Source organism: Abramis brama, assembly GCF_963993115.1.
Source record: "Abramis brama genome assembly, chromosome: 9".
Taxonomy (NCBI): domain Eukaryota; kingdom Metazoa; phylum Chordata; class Actinopteri; order Cypriniformes; family Leuciscidae; genus Abramis; species Abramis brama.
In genome coordinates, this window is record NC_139971.1 from 16,204,157 (window position 1) to 16,222,602 (window position 18,446).

General features: G+C 38.0%; 1 protein-coding gene across 1 annotated transcript in view; it reads right to left on the reverse strand.

The window, feature by feature from the left end:
* The window catches only part of cd151l (CD151 antigen, like), a 125,062-nt gene that overhangs the window by 64,690 nt on the left and 41,926 nt on the right, over window positions 1-18,446 (reverse strand). Inside the window, exon 7 of the mRNA XM_084123929.1 lies at window positions 15,931-16,017. Coding sequence (XP_083980055.1) covers window positions 15,931-16,017 — 87 coding nt within the window. The remainder of the gene's footprint in view (window positions 1-15,930; window positions 16,018-18,446) is intronic.

An 18,446-nucleotide genomic window follows, 5' to 3' on the forward strand; every position in this document is an offset into this window, starting at 1 on the left:
AATGCATATCATTTGATAGACCTGCTCATGCTGAACAACTTTGCCTCTAGAACCATTGCTGTCAATCAAACAGTTTATTAATTATTCACGAATATGTTAAAAACCTACTTTTGCGAACTAGTCCCTGGTTTTTCGCCCGATCGGAACCAGACCAGTCTAGGACAATTCTCTGGACTCTCTAGATCAATAATTATCAAAAAAAAGTAAAAATTTTGCTTTTGGTTGGCTATAAGAGGATCATTTATAAAATAGGCGTGTCCAAATACACTCAAACGTCTATAAAGCCTAAATAAAAACTCAGAACTTCACAAAAATTGATGGGCATATGTGAAATAACATGCTAAAGAAGCATGGAAATTTTTATGGAGATCGGACCATAGGTGGCGCTATAACTGTTAAAAAGCTTTGAAAACCATATATTTCCTATGGTAAATTTCCTGTATTGGCTGTAAATGGACTTTTCCATCTATTTTTTCAGTGGTTAAAAGCTTTCTAAATAAATCTTAATGTCTTAAATGCTTATGTGCTTAAAGGCCTTAAATGCTTGAACCCCGATAAATGCTGCTTGCAGCTTTAATTATTATTATTATTCTTCTCCGCTAAAACGCATCGTGCAGCCCAAACCGTAAGAGCTGGAACTTTGAAACTTTGCCAGATGGTAGTACAAAAATCGAGGAAAGGTTCAGAGATTATGACCCCGATTGGCCCATAGGTGGCGCTATAACAACCAAAAGCGCGAAACTGCTCATAACTCCTAGACCGTATGTCGTAGACTCAAGTGTCTTATATCATTGGAAAGCTGGACACCTGACGAACAAAACGTATATCTCCGATTTCATTTCCGCCATGATACATTTTCCGCCATTTTGAATTTTGTCAAAAACCTACTTTTGCGAACTAGTCCCTGGTTTTTTACCCGATTGGAACCAAACCAGTGCAGAAATGTTCTCTGGAGACTGAACATCAATAATTATCGAAAAAAAGTTGAAATTTCGATTCACGGTCGCTAAGGTGCGCCAAAACGTACGTTCTGGGAGGGGCCTATTTTACTAAAATGGCTATAACTCCCGAAGTAAATGAGGTATATTCACCAAACTTGGTACACATGTGTATGAGTTCAATCTGGGGTCACAGTAAAAAAATCGCGACGATTGGCCTCATGGTGGCGCTATAACATGAAAAAAACATAAATCAGGCTATAACCACCTGACCGTTAGTCTGATTGACTTGAAAATTGGTATGCAGTGTCTTGGTCCAAGGTGCCATGTATGTCTATGAGGACATTGGCGTATCTCAAAAAACATGGCCGCCATCGGCCAATGAAGTTTGAGCACCTATTAGACAAGGTTAACGGAGGCCGATCGAAACGAAACTCAATGGGCATGTTCGGCTCATGGCCCTAGAGGTCTGTAAGAATTTTAAAAGAAATCGGCCACTAGTTGGCGCTAACGAGTTTTACGGCTCTGTAATCACGTGGTGTTACAAATATCCACACAATATGCATATCATTTGATAGATCTCCTCATCCCGAACAACTTTGCCTCAAGAACCATTGCTGTCAATCAAACTGTTCATTAATTATTCATGAATATGTTAAAAACCTACTTTTGCGAACTAGTCCTAGGTTTTTCACCCGATCGGAACCAGACCAGTCTAGGACAATTCTCTGGACTCTCTAGATCAATAATTATCAAAAAAAAGTTGAACTTTTGCATTTGGATTGCTGTAATCGGGTCATTTATAAAATGGGCGTGGCAAAATGCAATCAAAAGCCTATAAATCCTAAACAAAAACTCAGAACTTCACAAAAATTGGTGAGCATATGTGACATACCATCATTAACAAGCATGCAAAATTTTATGGAGATCGGACAATAGTTGGCGCTATAACTGTTAAAAGGCTTTAAAACCATATATTTCCTATGGTAAACTGCCTGTATTGGCTATAAATGGTCTTTTCCATCTCTGATCATATAATTTTCATATCATAATGTTCTAAACTAGTGCAATACAATTCTCTGGACTCACTAGATCAATAATTGTCAGAAAAAGTTGAACTACTTCATTTGGATAGCTATAATAGGTTCACTTCAAAATCTGGCCTTTACCAAGTGTCCCCGAAAGCCTATATCTCTTTAATGAATGTTCAAACCTTCTTAAAAACAAGTCAGAACATGTGAAATATCACTCTGAACATGCATGGAAATTTTCAGACAGATCGGACAAAATTTGCCTCTATAACAGTTAAAAAGGTGAAAATGATATGAATATAATGGTATATTAAGCCAATAAGTGGTATTTTACTGCCCCCTGCTGTTTAAAATAGTCATTTTGTCATATTGTTCTATAATTTATATTGAGACTTTATAAAATCCCTATTTTAACATTTACAATTACATTTAGTCAAAATCCATCTGTTAAAGTATTAGTATTGACAGTTTGATCACATCATATATATCAAATATCGGTATCTACAACATAACGTGTGTGTGTAGTCTTAGGTTTCTGAATAAATTCTGAATAATCTGATTAATAGCTTACAAAGACTTTGTGAGATGTTTATAGACCATTCAAATATATTTTCATAATGACATCCCAATAGCATTGAAAAAACAACAACATTTGTCTTTGTGTGTGTGTGTGTGTGTGTGTGTGTGTGTGTGTGTGTGTGTGTGTGTGTGTGTGTGTGTGTGTGTGTAAACATGCATTATGGAGTTAAAATGGAAAAACTGGTTTGCTTTAGTGCAGAAAAATGGTGAAAAACAAGAAGTTTAAAGTAAAAGTGTGCCAATATGTGGTCTTCTACTGCCCTCTGCTGGCCATTCTACTTATTAATGAAGTCTACTCACATATGCTTTTACATTTATTAGACACTAAAAATCACTTATATAACAATAAGACACTAAAAAATCACTTATATAACAATTACTATTGTAGCACAGTCGTGCTAGAATCATAGTAAATAATACTAGAATGTGGTAAATTGTTGTGGGAGGAGCCTATTTTACTAAAATGGCTATAAGTCAAGAAGTAAATGAGATATCTTCACCAAACTCAGTACACATGTGTATGGGTTCAATTTGAGGTCACAGTAAACAATTTTATGGAGACTGGACCATAGGTGGCGCTATAACAGTTAAAAAGCTTTAAAACCATATATTTCCTATGGTACATTGCCTGTATTGGCTGTAAATAGTCTTTTTCATCTATTATGTCAGTGGTTAGATGCTTGCTAAATAAAACTAATAACTTTTGATGCTTTTGTGCTTAAAGGCCTTAACTGCTTGAACCCCGATAAATGCTGCTTGCAGCTTTAATTAGGGGTTCAAGCACGAAGTGCTGAAACCCTATTGTAATTGTACTGATTTTTATTAGGGGTTCAAGCACGAAGTGCTGAAACCCTATTGTAATTGCCCTGATTTTTATTAGGGGTTCAAGCACGAAGTGCTGAAACCCTATTGTAATTGCCCTGATTTTTATTATTATTATTATTCTTCCCTAAAACGCATCGTGCAGCCAAAACCGTAAGGCCTAGAGACGTGATACTTGGTCAAATGGTAGTAGTATTGCTCGCTACTCAGATACACGGACTTAGCCAAATCGGCCCATAGGTGGCGCTACAGCGACCAAAAGCGCGAAACTGCTCAGAACTCCTAGACCGTATGTCGTAGACTCAAGTGTCTTATATCATTGGAAAGCTGGATGCCTGACGAACAAAACGTATATCTCCGATTTCATTTCCGCCATGATAGATTTTCCGCCATTTTGAATTTTGCCAAAAACCTACTTTTGCGAACTAGTCCTAGGTTTTTCGCCCGATCGGAACCAAACCAGTACAGAAATGTTCTCTGGAGTCTGACTATCAATAATTATCGAAAAAAAGTTGAAATTTCGATTCACGGACGCTAAGGGGCGCCAAAACGTACGTTGTGGGAGGGGCCTATTTTACTAAAATGGCTATAACTCCAGAAGTAAATGAGGTATCTTCACCAAACTCGGTAAACATGTGTAAGAGGTCAATCTGAGGTCACAGTAAAAAAATCGCGGCGATTGGCCACATGGTGGCGCTATAACATGAAAAAAACATAAAACAGGCTTTAACCACCTGACCGTTAGTCCGATTGACTTGAAAATTGGTATGCAGTGTCTTGGCCCAATGTGTCATGTATGTCTATGAGGACATTGGTGTATCTCGAAAAACATGGCCGCCATCGGCCAATGAAGTTTGAGCACCTATTAGACAAGGTTAACGGAGGCCGATCGGAACGAAACTCAATGGGCATGTTCGGCTCATGGCCCTAAAGGTCTGTAAGAATTTTGAAAGAAATCGGCCACTAGTTGGCGCTAACGAGTTTTACGGCTCTGTAATCACGTGGTGTTACACTTATTGTCACAAAATGCATATCATTTGATAGATCTGCTCATGCTGAACAACATTGCCTCAAGAACCATTGCTGTCAATCAAATCGTTCATTAATTATTCGCGAATATGTTAAAAACCTACTTTTGCGAACTAGTCCCTGGTTTTTCGCCCGATCGGAACCAGACCAGTCTAGGACAATTCTCTGGACTCTCCTGATCAATAATTATCGAAAAAAAGTTGAACTTTTGAATTTTTCGTATGGCTATAATTGGGTCATAAAGAAAATGGGCGTGGCAAAATGCACTCAAAAGCTTATAAATCCTAAACGAAAACTCAGAACTTCACGAAAATTGGTGAGCATATGTGCCATAATATTCTAAACAAGCATGCCAAATTTCATGTTGATCGGACCATAGGTGGCGCTATAACTGTTAAAAAGGTTTGACAACCATATATTTCCTATGGTAAATTGCCTGTATTGGCTGTAAATGGACTTTTCCATCTATTATTTCAGTGGTTAAAAGCTTTCTAAATAAAACTTAATGTCTTAAATGCTTATGTGCTTAAAGGCCTTAAATGCTTGAACCCCGATAAATGCTGCTTGCAGCTTTAATTATTATTATTATTCTTCCCTAAAACGCATCGTGCAGCCAAAACCGTAAGGCCTAGAGACGTGATACTTGGTCAAATGGTAGTAGTATTGCTCGCTACTCAGATACACGGACTTAGCCAAATCGGCCCATAGGTGGCGCTACAGCGACCAAAAGCGCGAAACTGCTCATAACTCCTAGACTGTATGTCGTAGACTCAAGTGTCTTATATCAATGTAATCAAGACCTCATGGCAAACAAAACGTATATCTCCGATTTAATTTCCGGTATGCAAATTTTTCCGCCATTTTGAATTTTGTCAAAAACCTACTTTTGCGAACTAGTCCTAGGTTTTTTGCCCGATCGGAACCAAACCAGTGCAGAAATGTTCTCTGGAGTTTGAATATCAATAATTATCGAAAAAAAGTTGAAATTTCGATTCACGGTCGCTAAGGGGCGCCAAATTGTATGTTGTGGGAGGAGCCTATTTTACTAAAACGGCCATAACTCCAGAAGTAAATGAGGTATCTTCACCAAACTCGGTACAATTATTTAAGAGGTCAATCTGAGGTCACAGTAAAAAAATCGCGGCGATTGGCCACATGGTGACGCTATAACATGAAAAAAACATAAAACTGGCTATAACCACCTGACCATTAGTCCGATTGACTTGAAAATTGGTATGCAGTGTCTTGGTCCAAGGTGTCATGTATGTCTATGAGGACATTGGTGTATCTCAAAAAACATGGCCGCCATCGGCCAATGAAGTTTGAGCACCTATTAGACAAGGTTAACGGAGGCCGATCGGAACGAAACTCAATGGGCATGTTCGGCTCATGGCCCTAAAGGTCTGTAAGAATTTTGAAAGAAATCGGCCACTAGTTGGCGCTAACGAGTTTTACGGCTCTGTAATCACGTGGTGTTACACTTATTGTCACAAAATGCATATCATTTGATAGATCTGCTCATGCTGAACAACATTGCCTCAAGAACCATTGCTGTCAATCAAATCGTTCATTAATTATTCGCGAATATGTTAAAAACCTACTTTTGCGAACTAGTCCCTGGTTTTTCGCCCGATCGGAACCAGACCAGTCTAGGACAATTCTCTGGACTCTCCTGATCAATAATTATCGAAAAAAAGTTGAACTTTTGAATTTTTCGTATGGCTATAATTGGGTCATAAAGAAAATGGGCGTGGCAAAATGCACTCAAAAGCTTATAAATCCTAAACGAAAACTCAGAACTTCACGAAAATTGGTGAGCATATGTGCCATAATATTCTAAACAAGCATGCCAAATTTCATGTTGATCGGACCATAGGTGGCGCTATAACTGTTAAAAAGGTTTGAAAACCATATATTTCCTATGGTAAATTGCCTGTATTGGCTGTAAATGGACTTTTCCATCTATTATTTCAGTGGTTAAAAGCTTTCTAAATAAAACTTAATGTCTTAAATGCTTATGTGCTTAAAGGCCTTAAATGCTTGAACCCCGATAAATGCTGCTTGCAGCTTTAATTATTATTATTATTCTTCCCTAAAACGCATCGTGCAGCCAAAACCGTAAGGCCTAGAGACGTGATACTTGGTCAAATGGTAGTAGTATTGCTCGCTACTCAGATACACGGACTTAGCCAAATCGGCCCATAGGTGGCGCTACAGCGACCAAAAGCGCGAAACTGCTCATAACTCCTAGACTGTATGTCGTAGACTCAAGTGTCTTATATCAATGTAATCAAGACCTCATGGCAAACAAAACGTATATCTCCGATTTAATTTCCGGTATGCAAATTTTTCCGCCATTTTGAATTTTGTCAAAAACCTACTTTTGCGAACTAGTCCTAGGTTTTTTGCCCGATCGGAACCAAACCAGTGCAGAAATGTTCTCTGGAGTTTGAATATCAATAATTATCGAAAAAAAGTTGAAATTTCGATTCACGGTCGCTAAGGGGCGCCAAATTGTATGTTGTGGGAGGAGCCTATTTTACTAAAACGGCCATAACTCCAGAAGTAAATGAGGTATCTTCACCAAACTCGGTACAATTATTTAAGAGGTCAATCTGAGGTCACAGTAAAAAAATCGTGGCGATTGGCCACATGGTGACGCTATAACATGAAAAAAACATAAAACTGGCTATAACCACCTGACCATTAGTCCGATTGACTTGAAAATTGGTATGCAGTGTCTTGGTCCAAGGTGTCATGTATGTCTATGAGGACATTGGTGTATCTCAAAAAACATGGCAGCCATCGGCCAATGAAGTTTGAGCACCTATTAGACAAGGTTAACGGAGGCCGATCGGAACGAAACTCAGTGGGCATGTTCGACTCATGGCCCTAGAGGTCTGTAAGAATTTTGAAAGAAATCAGCCACTAGTTGGCACTAACGAGTTTTATGGCTCTGTAATCACGTGGTGTTACACTTATCGTAACAAAATGCATATCATTTGATAGATCTGCTCATGCTGAAAAACTTTGCCTCAAGAACCATTGCTGTCAATCAAACCGTTCATTAAATATTCGCGAACATGTTAAAAACCTACTTTTGCGAACTAGTCCTAGGTTTTTCGCCCGATCGGAACCAGACCAGTCTAGGACAATTCTCTGGACTCTCTAGATCAATAATTATCAAAAAAAAGTTTAACTTTTGAATTTTTCGTATGGCTATAATTGGGTCATAAAGAAAAGGGGCGTGGCAAAATGCACTCAAAAGCTTATAAATCCTAAACGAAAACTCAGAACTTCACGAAAATTGGTGAGCATATGTGCCATAATATTCTAAACAAGCATGCCAAATTTCATGTTGATCGGACCATAGGTGGCGCTATAACTGTTAAAAAGGTTTGAAAACCATATATTTCCTATGGTAAATTGCCTGTATTGGCTGTAAATGGACTTTTCCATCTATTATTTCAGTGGTTAAAAGCTTTCTAAATAAAACTTAATGTCTTAAATGCTTATGTGCTTAAAGGCCTTAAATGCTTGAACCCCGATAAATGCTGCTTGCAGCTTTAATTATTATTATTATTATTATTATTATTATTTTCCCCTAAAACGCATCGTGCAGACCAAACCGTAAGAGCTGGAACCTTGAAACTTGGCCAAATGGTAGTCCTCAATTTGGGGAGAACCTATCAAAGTATGACCCCGATTGGCCCATAGGTGGCGCTATAGCAACCAAAAGCGCGAAACTGCTCATAACTACTAGACCGTATGACGTAGACTCAAGTGTGTTATATCATTGGAAAGCTGGATGCCTGACGAACAAAACGTATATCTCCGATTTCATTTCCGCCATGATAGATTTTCCGCCATTTAGAATTTTGTCAAAAACATACTTTTGCGAACTAGTCCTAGGTTTTTCGCCCGATCGGAACCAAACCAGTGCAGAAATGTTCTCTAGAGTCTGTTTATCAAAAACTATCGAAAAAAAGTTGAAATTTCGACTCACGGACGGTAAGGGGCGCCAAAACGTACGTTGTGGGAGGGGCCTATTTTACTAAAATGGCTATAACTCCAGAAATAAATGAGGTATCTTCACCAAACTTGGTACACATGTGTAAGAGGTCAATCTGAGGTCACAGTAAAAAAACCGCGGCAATTGGCCACATGGTGGCGCTATAACATGAAAAAAACATAAAACAGGCTATAACCACCTGACCATTAGTCCGATTGACTTGAAAATTGGCATGCAGTGTCTTGGTCCAAGGTGCCATGTATGTGTATGAGGACATTGGCGTATCTCGAAAAACATGGCCGCCATCGGCCAATGAAGTTTGAGCACCTATTAGACAAGGTTAACGGAGGCCGATCGGAACGAAACTCGATGGGCATGTTCGACTCAAGGCCATAGAGGTCTGTAACAATTTTGAAAGAAATCGGCCACTAGTTGGCGCTAACGAGTTTTACAGCTCTGTAATCACGTGGTGTTACAAATATCCACACAATATGCATATCATTTGATAGATCTCCTCATCCTGAACAACTTTGCCTCAAGGACCATTGCTGTCAATCAAACCGTTCATTAAATATTCGCAAACATGTTAAAAACCTACTTTTGCGAACTAGTCCTAGGTTTTTCGCACGATTGGAACCAGACCAGTCTAGGACAATTCTCTGGACTCTCTAGATCAAAAACTATCAAAAAAAAGTTGAACTTTTGCATTTGGATGGCTGTAATAGGGTCATTTATAAAATGGGCGTAGCAAAATACACTAAAAAGCCTATAAATCCTAAATGAAAACTCAGAACCTCACAAAAATTGGTGAGCATATGTGACATAACATCATTAACAAGCATGCCAAATTTTATGGAGATCGGACTATAGGTGGCGCTATAACTGTTAAAAAGCTTTAAAACCATATATTTCCTATGGTACATTGCCTGTATTGGCTGTAAATGGTCTTTTCCATCTATTATGTCAGTGGTTACATGCTTGCTAAATAAAACCTGATAACTTTTGATGCTTTTGTGCTTAAAAACCCTTAAAGGCCTTAATAGCTTGAACCCCGATAAATGCTGCTTGCAGCTTTAATTAGGGGTTCAAGCACGAAGTGCTGAAACCCTATTGTAATTGCTCAGATTTTTATTATTATTATTTTCCCCTAAAACGCATCGTGCAGCCCAAACCGTAAATGCTGGAGACTTGAAACTCAGCCAAATGGTAGTCCTCAATTTGGGGAGAACCTATCAAAATATGACCCCGATTGGTCAATAGGTGGCGCTATAGCAAGCAAAAGTATGAAATCAGCCATAACTCCTAGACGGTTTGTCATAGAATCAAGTGTCTTATATCACTGTAATCCTTGGCTCAAGACGGTCAAAACGTATATCTCCGATTTCATTTCCGCCTGGGAAAATTTTCCGCCATTTTGAATTTTCTCAAAAACCTACTTTTGCGAACTAGTCCTAGGTTTTTCGTCCGATTGGAACCAAACCAGTGCAGAAATGTTCTCTGGAGTCTGAATATCAATAATTATCGAAAAAAAGTTGAAATTTCGATTCACGGTCGCTAGGGGGCGCCAAAACGTACGTTGTGGGAGGAGCCTATTTTACTAAAACGGCTATAACTCGAGAAATAAATGAGGTATCTTCACCAAACTCGGTACACATGTGTAATAGTTCAATTTGAGGTCACAGTAAAAAAATCGCGACGATTGAACAGTAGGTGGCGCTATAACTTGAAAAAAACATGAAAAGGGCTATAACCACCTGACCGTTTGTCCGATTGACTTGAAAATTGGTATGCAGTGTCTTGGTCCAAGGTGCCATGTATGCCTATGAGGACATTGACGTATCTCAAAAAACATGGCCGCCATCGGCCAATGAAGTTTGAGCACCTATTAGACAAGGTTAACGGAGGCTGATCGGAACGAAACTCGAAGGGCATGTTCGACTCATGGCCCAAGAGGTCTGTAAGAATTTTGAAAGAAATCGGCCACTAGTTGGCGCTAACGAGTTTTTTCGGCTCTGTAATCACGTGGTGTTGCATACATCCACACAATATGCATATCAGTTGATAGATCTCCTCATACTGAACAACTTTGCCTCAAGAACCATTGCTGTCAATCAAACCGTTCATTTAATATTCGCAAACATGTTAAAAACCTACTTTTGCGAACTAGTCCTAGGTTTTTTGCCCAATCGGAACCAAACCAGTCTAGGACAATTCTCTGGACTCTCTAGATCAATAATTATCAAAAAAAAGTTGAACTTTTGCATTTGGATGGCTGTAATAGGGTCATTTATAAAATGGGCGTGGCAAAATACACTAAAAAGCCTATAAATCCTAAATGAAAACTCAAAACTTCACAAAAATTGGTGAGCATATGTCACATAACATCATTAACAAGCATGCCAAATTTTATGGACATCGGACCAAAGGTGGCACTATAACTGTTAAAAAGCTTTAAAACCACATATTTCCTATGGTAAATTGCCTGTATTGGCTGTAAATGGACTTTTCAATCTATTATTTCAGTGGTTAAAAGCTTTCTAAATAAATCTTAATGTCTTAAATGCTTATGTGCTTAAAGGCCTTAAATGCTTGAACCCCGATAAATGCTGCTTGCAGCTTTAATTATTATTATTATTTTCCCCTAAAACGCATCGTGCAGCCCAAACCGTAAATGCTGGAGACTTGAAACTCAGCCAAATGGTAGTCCTCAATTTGGGGAGAAACTATCAAAGTATGACCCCGATTGGTCAATAGGTGGCGCTATAGCAAGCAAAAGTATGAAATCAGCCATAACTCCTAGACGGTTTGTCATAGAATCAAGTGTCTTATATCACTGTAATCCTTGGCTCAAGACGGTCAAAACGTATATCTCCGATTTCATTTCCGCCTGGGAAAATTTTCCGCCATTTTGAATTTTCTCAAAAACCTACTTTTGCGAACTAGTCCTAGGTTTTTCGTCCGATTGGAACCAAACCAGTGCAGAAATGTTCTCTGGAGTCTGAATATCAATAATTATCGAAAAAAAGTTGAAATTTCGATTCACGGTCGCTAGGGGGCGCCAAAACGTACGTTGTGGGAGGAGCCTATTTTACTAAAACGGCTATAACTCGAGAAATAAATGAGGTATCTTCACCAAACTCGGTACACATGTGTAATAGTTCAATTTGAGGTCACAGTAAAAAAATCGCGACAATTGAACAGAAGGTGGCGCTATAACTTGAAAAAAACATGAAAAGGGCTATAACCACCTGACCGTTTGTCCGATTGACTTGAAAATTGGTATGCAGTGTCTTGGTCCAAGGTGCCATGTATGCCTATGAGGACATTGACGTATCTCAAAAAACATGGCCGCCATCGGCCAATGAAGTTTGAGCACCTATTAGACAAGGTTAACGGAGGCTGATCGGAACGAAACTCGATGGGCATGTTCGACTCATGGCCCAAGAGGTCTGTAAGAATTTTGAAAGAAATCGGCCACTAGTTGGCGCTAACGAGTTTTTTCGGCTCTGTAATCACGTGGTGTTGCATACATCCACACAATATGCATATCAGTTGATAGATCTCCTCATACTGAACAACTTTGCCTCAAGAACCATTGCTGTCAATCAAACCGTTCATTTAATATTCGCAAACATGTTAAAAACCTACTTTTGCGAACTAGTCCTAGGTTTTTTGCCCAATCGGAACCAAACCAGTCTAGGACAATTCTCTGGACTCTCTAGATCAATAATTATCAAAAAAAAGTTGAACTTTTGTATTTGTATGGCTGTAATAGGGTCATTTATAAAATGGGCGTGGCAAAATACACTAAAAAGCCTATAAATCCTAAATGAAAACTCAGAACTTCACAAAAATGGTGAGCATATGTAAAATAACATCATTAACAAGCATGCAAAATTTCATGGAGATCGGACAACAGGTGGCGCTATAACTGTTAAAAAGCTTTAAAACCATGTATTTCCTATGGTACATTGCCTGTATTGGCTGTAAATGGTGTTTTCCATCTATTATGTCATTGGTTAAATGCTTGCTAAATAAAACTTGATAACTTTTGATGCTATTGTGCTTAAATGCTTATTGGCCTTAATAGCTTGAACCCCGATAAATGCTGCTTGCAGCTTTAATTTATAATTGTTATGCTTAAATGAAAATATTCTGACAGTGAGACTTGATAACCACAGGCTACTCACTCCCACTGTATAAAAAATGCCTAAACAGAAGTTAAAAACTATACACACCTTTACAAAGAAACTGACATCATTTCATAACAAGCATTAATTATATATTCCTCTACCCACCTAATAAAACTAACGCAATATAAATCACTATATTTACTATTATACTATATGATATTATAGTATATATATATATATTTACTATATTTATTTATTACTACATAGTATTCAATATAAATATTGCACATTTCTGCCCAACCATGGTAAATTACTACAGTACATTCATGGTAAATGTTTGTAAGGGTGATTAAGGGATTTAAAGTTTTCTAATTTCGTTCATGCCACAATGTTTCTCCTGCTTTCCTCATCAGACTTGTTGAGGCTGTTTCATCCGATTTAATACTAATTAAATCATCGAGTGATTTGTGGTTTGTAACAGAGAGGTTTCTGTCGAACTGAAACGCTTCCCACTGGTTGTCGCAACGCTGTTTAATAGTGTTCGGGACCGGGAGTAAACGCAACTCCGTGCTGGGCCGTTTTGAAACAACTAGTGAAACAACTGAAAACAGCGCTATTTGTTGTTATACTGTACTGAACGAGAAACCGCTTCAGATGATGACGGAGCGGTCCGAATGAATCCGAATAGTTTCAGACCGTTATGCAAGCGCGTTTAGAATCGAACTAAAAGAATGATTCATTCACGAATGATTGGTAGCCTATCGCTGGTTCAGTCGACATAAATTCGGGACACATGTAATAACTGCTGAAATATTCGCACGTAAAACGTTTCTCAGGTCAATCGGAGCGAGTATCAAACTGAATTAGCCGCACCGTCAGGAAAAGAGGCGGGAGGTTGGTGCCGTCGGGCCGCATGGAGATGATTGGCGGGCCGCATTTGGCCCGCGGGCCGCCAATTGAATAGCCCTGCCGTAAGACCTCCGTTCATCTTCGGAACACAGTTTAAGATATTTTTTATTTAGTCTGAGAGCTTTCTGTCCCTCCATTGAAAATGTATGTACGGTATACTGTCCATGTCCAGAAAAGGTAATACAGACATCATCAAAGTAGTCCAAGTGACTACAGTGAGAATACTTTTTGTGCGCAAAAAACAACAAAAATAACGACTTTATTCCACTATTCATTTCCTTCTCTCTGGGCCTCGAGTATAACTGCGTAGCACATCTGTGTTGTACGTCACACGTAGGCTCACTATTGGCCGACGCTGGTCATGTGTGTGATGCGTGTGATGTACAACCCAGAAGCGCTACGCAGTTATACTACGTGAACTAACTCGAGGCCCAGAGAGAAGGAAATGAATAGTGGAATAAAGTCGTTATTTTTGTTGTTGTTTTTGCGCACAAAACGTATTCTCGTCGCTTTATAAACTTAAGATTGAGCCACTGTAGTCACTTGGACTACTTTGATGATGTCTTTATTACCTTTCTGGACATGGACAGTATACCGTACATACATTTTCAATGGAGGGACAGAAAGCTCTCGGACTAAATCTAAAATATCTTAAACTGTGTTCCGAAGATGAACGGAGGTCTTACGGGCTTGAAACGACATGAGGGTGAGTCATTAATGACATAATTTTCATTTTTGGGTGAACTAACCCTTTAACGTGTTAAAATTATTTCTATTCTAACCCTTTAACACGGTTTCGCTCTCTGTTTGCGATCAGACCATTTTAGGCTGTTAAACTCAAGGAAAGTTTTCAGTTCAATGATCCAGTAAGCAAATGCATTTAAACAATCAGTCCAAAACAGCACTAATGTAAAGAAAGACAGGCTTATTACATCAGAGATGGCAGAGAGTAGTTTTCAGTGAATTATTCATTCCAGTGTCTGTTTAGCTTTAAAACACAAGCTCTGACATACTGATATTGTGCGCAAAAGCCCTCACGCATCGTGCTGTGTGAAATACAGACTAAACGGAACGTCAAAACATCCCAGCGCTGTATGGCCAGATGATATGCAAACTACTTTTCTCTGCTGCATAAAGCAAACCAGCTTCTTGCAAGTATAATTTTGACAGATACGGATTGTAATCAAGGTAAAGATTGCAGTGGCGTACAGTGATCGCACATTGTATTTTTGCTCAGATACATTTTAGTACATTCATGTTGTTTTCACACACATTCAGGAAAATATTTATCTGTCGTGTAAGTTGCTGTATTTAGTAATGCTGAATGGATTTGTGAACTGTTGTGAACTGACAGTTTGAATGGTTTAGCTTTTTTTTGGCATCACCATGTGGTCCATACTGTGCACTGTAAATTATGAAAAGATTTGTTCTGTAATGTTTTTTTGTGTGTGCTTTGGTGTGCATACATTTATGTATTATATGGATTCTTTATATCATTTGGTTATTAGGTGTCATTTTGGAGTCTCCAAGTGTCCGAAAATACTGAATTGTGAGAATCATCCTTCAATCTGATAGTTTACATTGCTGGATATAGCAAATGATGACAAAATGAATTTGTTAAACAAGATAAATTATGTATGCTTAATTTCACGCTAAGTATGTGATTAATCGCATAAAATTTACATCCTTGTTTTTTTCGACATTTAAATTGTAATGAAAAGTTGCATATTTCTGTCTATATATTTCAGATTTCAACCTGTTTTATTTGATTTCACACATTTGAGTCTGGCAATATAGTTTAAGGAAAGCCCAACTAGTAAAAAGAGCACATATTTCTGTAAAAATAATATATTAACTAATTTAAGAAAGAACAAGTTACTTAATCTTCAGAAATGATATCCTCCGCTGGATCAAGCAGTGTCAGATCGCATTCTTCTTCTGAGGTAAATTTCCTCAAAGCTTATTGTTCTGTACGTTTGCATGGCTCACACTGATAATTACTGTATGAATAGCCCACACTACTCGTGGATGTGCCCACATTAAGCAGTTTCCACTGTTATCAGGAATAAACTGATTGCGCACTGTAAAATGTGCCTTTGCTGACTCCAGAGGGTTCATAAATTTTCCTTTGTTACATAGGAACTTCTGAACAGACATTTCAAAGTTTCATTTAAAGTGCATGTATTGAAATACGTGTGACGTATTGAAATACGTCATGCAAGTAGAAAAGTGGCCAAGTGCAAGTGTGATTATTGAGACAGGCACAGAAATTCACATCTGACCAATACATGTTTGACACATCCTGCCATGTCAATCTGGGGTGACAGGACTTTAAAAGTGGTCATTAAAATAAGTTTGTATTACGCATTCGGTTTTAGTATTTAAACAAGTACATGATACAATTTTAAGGGTGGCTAAAATGCAAGTGTTCAGCTACAGTACATGTGTCCTCTACACTTTGCAGTGCTTCAGCTGACCTGCACACAGGCTATGCCCACTCCTACTGCACCAATGATCTGCAAGTGATTCAGAATGAAGTTCCCCAACTTTGAGATGCAGCCACCCTGAAAAAAAAATTAGACGAAGTCAAAAACAAAAAGTCAACCATATTTCAAGTAGTAAGACAAGTATTTTAACACAATAATCAGCACCTTTTTTTTTTTTTTTAGATCAAATAGCTGAGAAAATATGAACATTTGAAGGTTGTGTCTTAATAAAGTTAACAATTTTAACATCAGAAATTAGCACTAATTTCAAATCTGGGAACAGTTATTTTGATGTGAGTGCAATGAATCCCTTCTGTGTGTAAATTTAGCTCAAAGAGAATTAATTCTATTCATATGGAATTTTGACAGAATCATGTTTTACAGCTTGATCAAATGAATCGTCTAGCGCTCAATTGAATGAGCCATAACTATCAACTCTGAAGCAAATATTATTACCCGAAGTATAGTTAAAGTACTATTTATTAGCACGGTAAAAAGTGAGGAAAGTGGTTCAATTCTTGAGAACAGATTGTTTTGGTGACTTTTTTCCTCCATCAACAACACCTTTTACCTGTGGGGTTTTCCAGGGTTCTGTTATCGGCCATAGGGTAAAAATTTTAACTAGCAGATTTCACCATGAAACTTTCCCAGTTGATTACCTACATTAAGATGAGAAAAAAATGTATTACAAGTTTTCTGTAATTTAATGTTTAAATATGCAAATTAGGCAATATCTAATTAAATATGCGCTAATTTGTATATATTTTAAAAAACGAAATCTGAGTATTGGATAAAGCCAGGTTAAAAAAAAATTTTTTCATTGTGTTCAAATATTAGATGGGAAAAAAATTACAGAGGGATTTATGGATTTCTACTTTTGTTATACTGTAAATCAGAATATGCTGTCAATAGCCTTAAAAAAATGATTTTCGCCATGTTTTTTTGAATAAAATGTTATATAAATCAGGCTAGGAATAATATATTTACAAATCCCTCTGTAAATGTCTTCATAATATAACTAGGTACAAGACTGGAAAGTTTGGTGTATATAGGTGCTACTGAAGTGGAGATTTCGGACTTGGAGTATGAGAGAAAAGACATTTTGAGAAAACGGGCTTTAAAGATTTATCATCAGCCAATGAGATTGCGCATTCAGCCCTTTGACTTTCACGATTGGTTGCTGATAAAAAGGAAATGACCATATTTGGATCTGACATCATTGTACAGTGAAGAGAGAGCTTTCCAGCGGTGCCTGTGATGACAGAGAGCAGACAGAGATCGCGGATCGGCGGGATGATTTACAACGACAACTTTTGTTGAATTTATGCGAAATTTACAGACGCAAACAGACAAAGTGTAGTAAAATAAAGACCTAAATGTGTATTTCTGACTTTTTTTCACCACAGTCTGAAAGAAGATATGTTATTGAAGACAAATATCCAAAAATCTCAAAATTGACCAGTAAAAAAACAAACAATGTTTTTGCCTGCCGTGTCTCGCCTTAAAATAATGAGGACTGCTGAGGACTGCTGTAATGTTCTTTATGTGGGGTCCTGTCAGCTTAAAGGGCATCAGGCTTTTGCCGTTGCAGGTCCAAGGCTTTGGAATAGCCTTCCACATGAAATTAGAGCGATCACATCTATAAACCCTTTTAAAGCTGGTGTTGAAAAATATTTCTTGTCATTAGCTTTTAAGGAGTTGGGATAGTGCAGTGGTTCCCAAACTGGGGTACGCATACCCCTGGGGGTACGTGAGGTGATGGGGTATGCAAACAAAATGCTGAGTTTTTCCATTCATTTAATTCTACCCCACCTTAAAATAACATTAAAACAGAGAATGTATTTCTAACAGGCAAAATGCCTGTTAGGGGCAGATGCAGATTCTAATACCGCTGGATAAGGAGGTAGAGAGGGAAATGTTTCTCTTCCTCTCTCGTTGCCCTGTTTTGTTATAGAATCCTTGTTCTCCTGTTCTTGCTTTCTTAACCATTTCCATTAGGGCTTGATTTTCATGCTTTGTCTGTTTGTTCACATTTCTTGCTTCACTTTCCCAATTCATATCTAGCCATAATATAATAGCTTTATCGAATCAACCGCAGTGGAGTTCCAAACTCCTAGAATTGCAAGTGCCCCTGTGTTCCAAATGCAAACTTTCTTACAGAAAATCCCCAAGCCAGCTCTCAGATTCTTTGAGTGAGACAGTCAACTCACTGGGAAAGCATAAAGACCCTGCCGACTACGCAAATTTTGTGGTAGATAAAACATTTTGTGAATGTTTCTTCTTCAAGGGCCTCATTTATAAAATGTTGCATAGAAACCATCCTACATTTGATCTTACAATCATTTCTCAAATGTGCGTACATATGATTCAGAGAACGAACTCTTACATAAGTGAAATTTATAAATTGCAAATAATCTTGAATTTGTGCACAGCTGAATGGTTTCTGACCTCCGCTTTGTAAAAGAGTTGACATTCAAATAATTTAATTGAGAATGGCAAGCGGCAAG